This window comes from Tenrec ecaudatus, chromosome X, assembly GCF_050624435.1.
Source record: "Tenrec ecaudatus isolate mTenEca1 chromosome X, mTenEca1.hap1, whole genome shotgun sequence".
In the NCBI taxonomy this organism is placed as follows: domain Eukaryota; kingdom Metazoa; phylum Chordata; class Mammalia; order Afrosoricida; family Tenrecidae; genus Tenrec; species Tenrec ecaudatus.
Genome location: NC_134548.1, coordinates 111,550,643 through 111,561,869, shown reverse-complemented (window position 1 = coordinate 111,561,869; position 11,227 = coordinate 111,550,643). Strand labels below are relative to the sequence as shown.

General features: G+C 39.9%; 1 protein-coding gene across 2 annotated transcripts; it reads right to left on the bottom strand.

Moving 5' to 3' along the window:
- Positions 1 to 7,875: 7,875 nt before the first annotated feature.
- TCEAL9 (transcription elongation factor A like 9) lies at positions 7,876 to 9,726 on the bottom strand. Of its 2 annotated transcripts, none has more exons than XM_075539152.1 (3): positions 9,569 to 9,726; positions 9,029 to 9,108; positions 7,876 to 8,727 (listed from the first exon to the last, which is right to left on the bottom strand). In XM_075539152.1, the coding sequence occupies exon 3, from the start codon at positions 8,638 to 8,640 to the stop codon at positions 8,326 to 8,328; it is 315 nt and encodes a 104-aa protein (XP_075395267.1). In that variant the 5' UTR covers positions 8,641 to 8,727; positions 9,029 to 9,108; positions 9,569 to 9,726; the 3' UTR covers positions 7,876 to 8,325. The 2 variants fall into 2 exon arrangements, with proteins under 2 accessions (XP_075395267.1, XP_075395266.1); XM_075539151.1 differs by having other exon boundaries at positions 9,033 to 9,108.
- Positions 9,727 to 11,227: the final 1,501 nt, after the last annotated feature.

The window sequence follows — 11,227 nt, the reverse complement described above, 5'->3', positions numbered from 1 at the left end:
TCTCTCACTCTAACCAAGATCTCCTGTTGTGATTTCCTTAAAAATAATCAGCTGTGGCACACAGGCACCATCCAGTTTTCTTGTTTGTTTTGTTTTGTTGCATCTACGTTGTAGAGGTTGGGATTCACGTGGTCCCACAATAACATTTAAAAAAAATTTTTGCTGCAAATATCCCACTATAAACTTCCGAGTTGACCACTCTGCCTTGAATTTAACTGTACCAACATATTCCCCCAGAAGCCAAAGTTTTGATCCTATATTTTTTCTCAAGACAAACCGAAATAATTTGTATGCAGCCATCCACTGATAGCTTCCCCACTTTTGTTTTTGGGAGTTTTTAATAACCTGATCAATTTTTTCTACTGTTACAGATCTATTTAGATTTTCTACCGCAGACAGTGTTAATTTAGGTAAGCAGTGTGCTTCATGAATTTTGTCCATTTCTTCTTGGTTTTAGAATTTGTTGGTCTGCAGTCCTTCATAATATTCTGTTATTATCCTTTTAATTCCCATTGGTTTGGTTGTCATACCTGTTGCCCATTTGTTTTTTTTATTCATGTGACTTACACCTTCTTCTTTATCTTTGTTATATTTGCCAGTAATGTATCAATTTTAATAGTCTTCAAAGAACCAACTGGTAGTCTTGCTGTTTCTGATTTTTGTTTCATTTATATCTGTTCTAATCTTTATTATTTCTTTTCTTCTGACTAGTATAGGCTTATTTTGCTACTCTTTTTATAATTTTAAGTAATTTTTGTTTGGAAAAAAACCCAAACACGGGCGAACTGGAAACCTAGTGATTATATATGATATATTTTTACTTACCTTTGTATATGCACTTGTATTATGTGGCATAGACATTTTAAAATATGATGTAAATAAATATTTTCCTGAAAATGTTTTGGCTTTGCTTGTATGCTTAGAAAAGTGTACTTGATGCTGATTGATAAGGTGCGGGATGCCTGTTACTATTTTAGACAACTATAGACACCAGGTTGATTTGAGAAATTCTAAGTTTATTTTTGCAAGTGCTTGATAGAGGAAACAGTGAGTTTAAAACGTCCCGAACTTGCTTCCAAGATTCAGTAAGAAGCAAGCAAAGCATTTACCCTTAAACTGTGTGGCAAGTTAAGGGAATGTTTGACAGGTTTGTTACAATGAACAGAGGGTTTCAACAATGTGAGGAAGGAGGCAGGGTTCACAGAAACAGAAACAGGAGGCATCCTGTCACTCCCTCAAGGTCTTAGTCTCCATTGCTTATCTAAATGGCCTTGCTGGCTCAGATGGTTTTGTTTGACCAAGCTTGCTAAATTAGAACATTCTTAAATTTGGAAATTTTACTGCAAAGGGGAGGAGGAGCTGTTACATTTCAGGTTTTTCTGCAAACCAAGTCTTAAACAGACCAGATTTCAAACCTTGTCACATTTCCAGCATTGATTAACAGAAGACTAACTCAATTGCCGCCTGTATCAGACTTAGCTGCCTACCATTCTCCTTTCATTCAGAATATATTTATTCAATATTTATTATATACTAGTTAGTATGCTCCTGGTGTAGATACAGTTAACACATTTGGCAAGGTTTTTTCTTTCACGAACCTTAGGAACTAATGTGGCAAGTCAAACATATCTAAGATACCTTCAATAGGTCTAAATATGATAGCACAGAAACGAAAACAGAATGATGTGCTGCCATAGGTTGTGGCAGAGGGGGTTAATTTAGACCAAGTAAAGAGTAAGTCTCTCTTACAACATGTCAGTTTTGCTAAAACCTAATTCCCAAGACAGCTTCAGCCAAACACGGTCAGAATACTTGCCCCAGGTCGAAAGGATCTCTTACTCAGATAGCAGTTGTTGCAGAGCAGCTCTGTCCCGGCCACCCTGGGTGTCAGAGTCGAGCTGTACTCCATAGGTTTTCTTTTCTTTTTTTTGGAATACACATAAAAGCTTTATTTATAACAAAGTAGCTTTTTTTTCATCAACCGATGGGTGAATAAATGCACTGTTATATATTCATTGAGTGGAATATAATTTATCGATAAAAATAGAAGAGTATTGATATATACTGTAATGTGCATAAACCTGGAAATATTAGGCTAAATAAAAGAACCTCAACACAAATGATCACATACTGTGCAATTCCATGAATATAAAATGTCCAGGATTGGTAAATTCTAAGAGAAAGCAAACAGACAAGTAGCAGCTAGGCACTGGCAGAAGGAGCCAGGGTGGAGTGGTGGAGTGCTGGTTAAACTCTCAGTTGTTAACCAAAAGATTGACAATTCAAATCCACCCAACCACTCCATAGGAAAGAGTTGGAAATCTGTTCCCACAGTTTCCAGTATTGAAATCCTCTGGGTCAATTATATACATGGTTGACAGTGAGTCGAAAATCAACTAAATGCCTCCTGCCCACATACAATGGATGGATGGATGGATGGATGGATGGATGGATGGATGGATGGATGGATGGATTGTGATAAGAGTTGTGAGAGCCCCCAATAAAATGATTTTTTAAAAAGAAGCAATAAAATAGTGTGAAGCCTGATGTGGGAGGGAAAGAGTAGACAATCTTTAAAGAGGAGCAGGAGTAGTGTGGCAGAAAGGGAGAAGCTATAAGGAGGAAGATAAAGACAAAGATGAGGAAGAAGAAAAAGTTTATTCTAGCTTAGTATTTTGTTTAATACTCTACACACTAACACGCTACACAACTCACTACCATTACAAATGAAATGTGAGGGAGTATGTGTATTAAATATTGTACAGGAACACGTTTATAGAATTAAAAACATTTTCTGTCATTTTAAGAGTAGGTTTTAATTCATATAGAACTTGCCCAGTAGCAGGGAATTCCAGATTATATCAGTGGCAGCAGAATTCCCTGGTACTCCAACCTGGCTCTGATTTCTCAGAAATCTCTGTTCTCACAGCCTCTGACCAGCTCTACAACTTTGGGAACATGACTTAATCCACCTGGACATTGACTTTCTTTCTGTAATAAATTAGAGAACTTAAAAGATTTGGCCCTATCCTGCAATTCTTTAAAGCCTGTCAGAGAAGGCAAAATGAAATAGAGATCTCTTTTAGAGAAGGCAGCATGAACAGGAATGGACAGAAGACCAAGTGATGCATAACTTTTGGTTAACTGTTCCTTCTTTTGCTTTCTCCACTTTTAAAATTTGACATGCAATTCACATACTATCAAAACCACCCTCTTAAAGTGCAATTGTCTGTACTGTATTCACAACCAGCACGACTATTGAAATTGAGACCATTTTTAGCACCCTTAACATCAACTCTGTACTCACTAGCAGTCACTCCCCACTCTCCTCCATACGGTTTTCAATGGTCACCTTTTCAGCGCAGTTTGTCAGGCCTTTCTTCTGAGGCAGCTCTCAGTGTACTCAAATTGTTAATGTTATATCAGAGAATAGGAAGCATAAAGGCATTACTTTCAAAGGAAAAAGATGTTGAAAAAGCAAGAAAATATTGTATCATGCAAGCCTGGTGATGAAAGACGTTCAAGAAGTGAATTCTCTGTAAAGATTAAAGCCAAAGTCTTTACAATGATCTCAAAGACTTCATTTTATTGACACCACTCCATTCTCTTTGCAACCTGTTTGACCTTAATTCTACACTCTTCTCATAGTTTAATTCGTACCAGTAGCAATGGCTTTCTTATTTTGGATCTTTGCCTTACTCCTATGTTCCAGTCTTTGTTATACTACACATATTTTTATCCTTACTCCTTGATCATCAGTAGTGTGTGTGTGTGTGTGTGTGTGTGTGTGTGTGTGTGTGTGTGTGTGTGTGTGTGTGTGTGTGTGGTAGAAGCATGCTTCATCAATTAACGTGAACTCATGGATCGTTTTCTAAACATGGTTACTAAGTACAAAGTTGAGTTTCAGTCCCTAGGTTCCTCTTATTATTCAGCAGCATTTGAGAGAGCTCCAAAAAGTTCATGGGAAAATGTAATGAAAAGATAATGGAATTTTTGCACTAACTTTTTGTAGCCCCTTTGTATATTTTCAACGTAGGTATTTACATATCTCCATAGCTGCAGCTTAGCCACTTTGTCAGCCTGGATGCCACTTTTTCTAGCAGATAGTATTTCAGAGGGAAGGAGACTAACTTGACAAAGCTGATTTCATGAAGCAGGTTTTGCTAAAGCTCTTGCAAAACACTGGGGCCAGAATATCATATAACTTCTTTTGGATATTAATATGTATTTGATGCCTTCCTCCCTTGACCTTCAATTTACCTTGAACTTGCTTTGAAGAGAATAGATCACTTTTTCCCTTAGCTCTTAAATATTTTAAAAATAGTGAATGGATCCATGTAAGAAGAACTGGGGCTAATTGTAAAACACACTGTCACATTCCCAGTGAAATTTTTTTGCATGTCAATAGCAATCTGGCTTTGCTCCTCTGCTTCTTTTCTTTGAGGTGTAATGGTTCCCATGGCTTACTGTGTATACTCTAAAATTCCCTGTCAATTGTTTATATTTCTTAGTTGATGCTTTTATCATTCAGCTCATTTTAGGATTCGTTTAAAATCCTCGTAATTAAAAACTAGAAATAGTTACAAATGGTCTGCTTACATCTGGCAGTATCATGCCTTATCTTCTGAATTTAATTTAGAATTATAAATCAAAGTTTGCGGAGTTAAGCAAGGTTTGACTTTCGCATTATAGTTTCTTGCAGAGAGAAAATACTCAGTGTTATTGAGAGAGGCAATCCTCATGGGCCGTGCATGTTCTTGTTCAGTATGTCAAGAATGCAAGGCCTTGACCTCTCTTTACCTGGGATACTTATGAGAGCTATTTTTGCAACGAGTAACCTTGAGTTTTTCCCTGGACACAGAGCAAGTTTGCTTTTGCTTTATGAGAAAAGCAGTGAACCCCCAAACTCAGCAATTTTCTTCTGTAACACAACTACTATATGTGCAGACATCTGTCCATGGGATTTGGGGGTCACGGGAAACCAACATAAATTAACATGAAGCTCTTAAACTGCTTTTCCCACGAGTAATAATGTTCTTTGCCTGCTCCAGGAGTCTTCTGTTTTCTGGCCGTATTCATGGAACAGACTAACTTGGTAGCTTGCCAGTCGGGTAATATCTCAGACTTGCATAGTTCACAATCAATGTTTCCAGATATTATCCGTAAATCATTCATGATAGCACACTTTCCCACAAGAATTCTTTTAGCCATATTTGTGTATCACTTAAGCATATTGGGTTACTCATTGGACTGCTGACCACAGGGTCAGCAGTTTGTACCCACAAGGTGCTCTATAGGAGAAGAATGAGAATTTCTACTCTTGTAAAGAGTTACAGTCCCAGAAACCCACGGGGGGTGACAGAGGTTCCACCAGAAGGACTTAACATAGAGGCCTGGGAGAATGAACTTACCCCTGCCTCAAAGCTGCCTCAGAGATGCCTGCACCCTTGGACTGAAAACTGGGGTATTTGAATGCGAGAGGAAGCAGAGAGTGGCTGCCCTGGACTTGTGAAGGCGTTGGTCCTTGGACCTTGGGAGGAATCCCCAGTTTGGTGGGTCCAATGGAAATGGACCCCAAATCACCATCTATATAGTTTCTTGATTCCCTCCTCATAGTAACATGACAGGTTTTGCCTTGTTGGGTAGGGATTTGAACTTGGAAGAATTGATCCAGGAAGTATCCCCCTGGCACCAGCTTCCATGCTTAAATAGAACTATGCTTAAATTGAACAATGCTTAAATTGAACTATGTGGACCAATAGCTCATAGGATGTGGCTCACAGAGGAACTGTACTTTCATAGACTCTTCATACCTACAGTGTCCAGAGTGATGTTTGATTTGAAAAAATGGCCTTCTACCCCAGGGGGGTGATTGCTCATGTTTTACTTTTATGCCTCAATGGATTTTTGTCTTCCTGCCTTTAATTTGCTTGTTTTTGTCTGTCTTTGGTTGTTTGCTGGTTGATTTGTTGCTGTTGTTGTAGTAGTAGGTCTTATAGGGTTTTGAATTGGTTATAATATGACTTCTTAAGTAAACCTGAGCCATGTATATCCCAGGGACAAACAGATGGATTCTGGGGCCCCAGTGAACTCTAGTCCTAAGTTAATCTCTAGTTTAAAGTTCTGATACGAGGGCCTTGCTCAATACAGACCTTCATGAAATGATCACTAAAGATAAGGGTGCTACAGTAAAGTGTGTGAAGAAAGCAGATGGTTCCTGCCATCAATCGGAATAGTGTCTGGGGTCTTAAAGACTTGTAGTCAAACAAGCAACCGTCTAAGTGAGGGGTCAACTAAACCCCCATGGTAAAGCACAGCAGCTTGCGTGATCCAAAGATTACATTAACAAAATTCAAGTATGACAAAGGGAAAATTTATAAGAGCCTGAATTGTTAACACCCAATTTTAGAAGGCTATAGAGGACAGTGGGGTCTCAAAACCCATCAGCAGAGTATCTAGTCAGATTAAACTGCTGGTAGATCCCCACTAGCCTTAGGCAAGGGTCTCTTACAGCTTTACTATCAGATGGGGATCATTATAATAGTGGCTATACTGGATGAAATTTGATACTTGGTCAGTTGACCTCCCTCATGACCTAACCTGAAATTCTTCTAGGTGCAAGTATTTCTTGCTAATTCCGTGGCAAAAATTTCTTCCCTGGGCTTCTAAATATTCACTGTGGTCTTTGCTTTCTTCTTCATGATTTGTATTCATATCTTTGTATTATTATTATTTTATCCTTATCATTGTATTTTGTTTCTGTTTTTTCCAGTTGCGAAGCACAGAAGGAGCAGATACATAGAGATAAGAACTAAAGCAGGGTTTTTAGGGGAGGTAGGTAAGGGTGGGAATGGGAGATAGGTAAGGGTGGGGATGGGAAGGTAGGTAAGGGTGAGGGGTGGTGGTGCTGGAGCAAACAGTGTATGTGAGAGATACTGTTTGTGAGACAGTATTTGTGAGCCAGAGGGGAGGGAGCACTAGAACTGATGGTGATTACACAACTCATTTTAAAAGTGATTTAACCATGGGGGGGGAGGAAGTGCTCTAAAATTGATTGTTAGTGATTGTTCAACTCTTCTTTATATGATTTAACTTCTGAATTGTGCAATATGTGGATTAAGTGCCAATAAAACTGTTATTTAAAAACAAGCCCTCACTGTCATTGAATTAATTCTGACTCATAGTGACCCAATAGGATAGGGTAGAATTGTCCCTGTGAGTTACAGAAAACTTTAACTTTTATGAGAGTAGAAAGAAAAGAAACCCACAGGGATAGTTCTACCATGTTACTTTGGGCATTTTCCTAATCAGAATTGACTCAATGGCACTGAGTTTTGAATTCTGCTAGTGTCCTACTGAATGCTCTTCTTTAATGGACTAATTTAAAAGGGCTTTATAACACTACTCTAAGCTACTTTCACATTGCACACAGTATTCATGAAAACATATTCCAATTCCAATAAATAGGTAGTTATTACAACTCAAATATGTGTGTATTATCTAAAAATCATCCCCACCTACCACCAGGTTATTTTACTTTAATCCCAAATGAGCTAATTATGTAGAATATGGTCAGCGCTGGGACAAAGACTATCACCACTAATGTTTCCTATAAGTGCACTTGGAGGCCATATCTTTGTCTTTATAAAAAGTTTCCTTCAATCCCCCTTGGGAAGGAAAATCCGGAAAAGGATCTTTTTCTCTGACCTGTAGTGGGATGGTCAGTCTCTGGAGGTCTGGGTATTCAGCCCAGTGGAGATTCAAAAGAAATGTGTTGGGCTTTACTACTTGATGGCAGTTTTTTCTCTTTTTTTAGTGTCTTTAGAAATAAACGTAAGTGCTGCTAGTTTGATTTTTGTTGTTGTTAAAAACTTTTATTATTTTTTAAACAACAATAATGTTGCTCTAGGAATAGGGAAAAATACACATAAGCAAAAAGAAAGAAAAATACTCATTATCCCATCACCAAGAGGCTAATTTGTTGTATTCATCCTTCAGATATTTTTATAGGCATATATGATATACAAATTCACTCTTCACCTTCAAAAATATGATATTCACATATTACATAGTGACTTTCCCCCCCAATTTTATATCCTATCAGGGCCCTCTCTTTGCACAAATGAGTGCAGCTTCCCTATTAAACAACAGAGACTTGTAGATTGGGTTAAAATACAATGAAAAATAAGATGCAGATAATAAAATGCTTTTTAAAACCACTAACTCCAGCAAGTTAAAAGCTAGGAGGATGGGGAAAGATGTATCAGGAAAATGTAAATCAAAAAGCTATATGGAAATGCTAATATCCATAAAGAGCACAACAAATTACATTAAATAGGGGTAAGGATGGTTCCGATTAACCTTCCAACGCATCACTATAAGTTTATTTCTTACTCTTCTTATCTCGTCCACTTCATCCACATCTCTAAACATATCTTCTTTGCTTAAATGCCTGTTGTGTATATCTTCTTTAAATTCCTGGAGAGACTGAATCAGCCTTTCTCTGAAAGTTTCTTCTGTGTTTCTCTCCTCCTCGGGCCCTTCCTTCTCCTCTGGCTTTTCCTCAGGCTGCTGCTCTTCCTGAGGCTTTAATTCACTCGCATTCTCTGATTGCTCTTCCATTTTTTGACAGGGTTTCATCTTTTGTCTGTCTGCCTCCCTTTCTTGCTTTCTTTTTATTTTCTTCTTCCCGCCTGCTGATTCCTCTGGGAATACAAGTATCCCTAGCTGGCCAAAGAGAAACAGTAAGTCAGAATTTTGGTGAATGGATCAGTGTTCTTGGTGTATAGAGGTGTCTGACTTTAGCTTTTGGGATTCAGAGCTCTTATCAAATTCCTTTCACCTGAGGCCCAGTCAGCAATCTGTGACTTCCCTAACCCCGCCCTTTCCTACCTCCCCTCCCCACCCTCCCATCCCCCTGCCTTTCAGGGCCCAGAAGGAAGCTGCCTGAGGGGGATGGGCAGCGGGGTTTGTAACTTCTGTCCCTCCCTCCCCATCCACGCCAGGGTCTTTATGATGCTCTCCTCACCTACCAGTACTGATCCAGTTAGTTTCTTCCTCCTTTTCTAGCCTTGTGCCTTGCTGAGGAACAACCAACCTGCAGACAGACTGTGAAAGGGTGGGGAGAGGAGGAAACGGGCGGGCGGTGAGCGCTCAGTGGGTCCACGAGCGCAGGGCCGAACCCATGTACCTCCCATTTCGGATTTAGGTTATGAAGTTTCCCACCTCGGTTCCCCTCAATCCCCGCTCGTTTCCCCAGTGTGAGCTCATTCTCATTTATCATCAGAGTGTGGAAAAAGCGGATTGTTTCCAAACTCTCTGAGGCAGGGCTGGGAATGGGGGGAGGGTGGTTGTTGGGAAAGCGGTCAGAGATGGCACAGAGTGAATATTTTTAAACCAGCATCGGTTTCCTTGTCCTTCTCCAGGGGTCCTGCTCCCTTTCCCACGGGTCATCATTTCCTGCCAACCTCGGTAGTGGAAAGGCACACTTGACCTGGCCCCTTCAAGTCTGCGCCCTAAGCAACCCCCACCCTAGGACTCCCCCGGCAGCACCCATCTTGATACTAACCTGCACAATTCCAGAAAGTTGACTCCTTTCCTTGGCCTCAGGCCCTGCCGCCTGCACAGCAAAAGAGAGCTGGTACCCTGATGGGAACAAGGGCCAGATTAACAGGACTTCTGCACACGTCGACTCCGGTCACGTGAGAGCTACGTCAGCTATGAGCTCGGGTCTCCAATTTCCACTCCCACCAAAAACGCGGCAGAAGTAGGCCCGCCCTCTGCTCCCTCTTCCCCTTCCCCTCTTAGACACTTGGCTTTGTCAATCTTTTCTGTTGCTTTCGTCTTCCTGGAGGAAAAATGGTATTTGGTTTCTAGGGAGGGGCTGCTTGTTATCTAGAGCTCCTGAACTTTTCTGCTTCATCTTTAAAGCATTGTCTCTTCCTGTCTTATACCCCCGGGTTAACCCACCTCTCAGCCTCCATTTCATCACCACTCTGGTCCCCAGGATATTTGAGGACCAGGTAGGTCTGAATGTTAAAAAAAGCCTGGAACATGAATAGGATTTCTGAAAAACAGTCTTGCTTCATAGACAATATTTTCTATGCTCTTAAAAAGCAGTATCATATACTAATCAGAAAAGATGCAGTTACTTTAAATAAGTTCATCTATGTAAAGTGCTCAGAGAAGTACCTGACACAACCAAAAAACTCACTGCCATCGAGTTCCTGGTGCTCAATGCGACCCTATAAGACAGAGTTGAACTGTTGCTGTGGGCTTTTGAAACTGCAGCTTTGTATGGAAGTAGAAAGTCCGGTCTTCTCCCACGAAGAGGTAGATAGTTTCCAACTAGGATTAGCAGCCCCACACGTAACCACTACGTAACATACTTTAAAAGCCTGACTTGTTATCATAAGTATTTCATTTGATGAAAAAAATTCAAAATGTAAGAATCATGTTCGGTTCCAGAGCCTTAGTGGTGGTATCTCCCAGGAGGCAGTTCCACCTGAAGAATGTTCAACTGTCACTCCACCTGTGCTGGCCTTGCCTTAAAAGGAGGAGAGAACAAGGAGGTCTCATAAAGTTAGAAAAAAGTATGTGATTTGTAAAACATTTTAATACATTGTTCCCAGGAAGATTGAGACATCCCAAAGATCAGCTACATTCTTCCAACTTGATGGAAATGGTTCCAAAAATGCTTAGTGTCCCGAAGAGGGACATTATCTTATTTTAGACTCAGGGAAACCCTGCAAAGGAGATGTGTTCATTTCCACGTTACTTCTTAAGAACCTAAATAGAGATTAAGCAAAGTACTTAAAGAATTTACTTCCTTCTCCCTGAGTCAAAAAAACCTCTCCCTGAGGTTCTCATTCATTTATTTTTAACTTAGTATTGTGAATTAGGTAAAGGTTTACAAAGCAGATAATCAGTTGCACATTAAATAATTTATACACATTTGTTTCAAAGAATCCATTGCCTCAATGAACCCTCCCACTTATTTCTGTCTGATCAGCGAGCCTGATATCGTGCATGATTTTGAATCCAGTTCCACATTTGTCTCACACTTGATCCAGGGCCTCCTACTGTGATCTCTTTCAGAGCACTTGGTAGTGATAGCTGGGCACCATCTAGTTGTTGATGGTTTCCAGATTGTGGAGTTTAGTGTTTGTGTGGTCCATTAGTTCATTGGGATAATTTTTTTTGGTATGTCTTTATTTTAGTCCCCCAA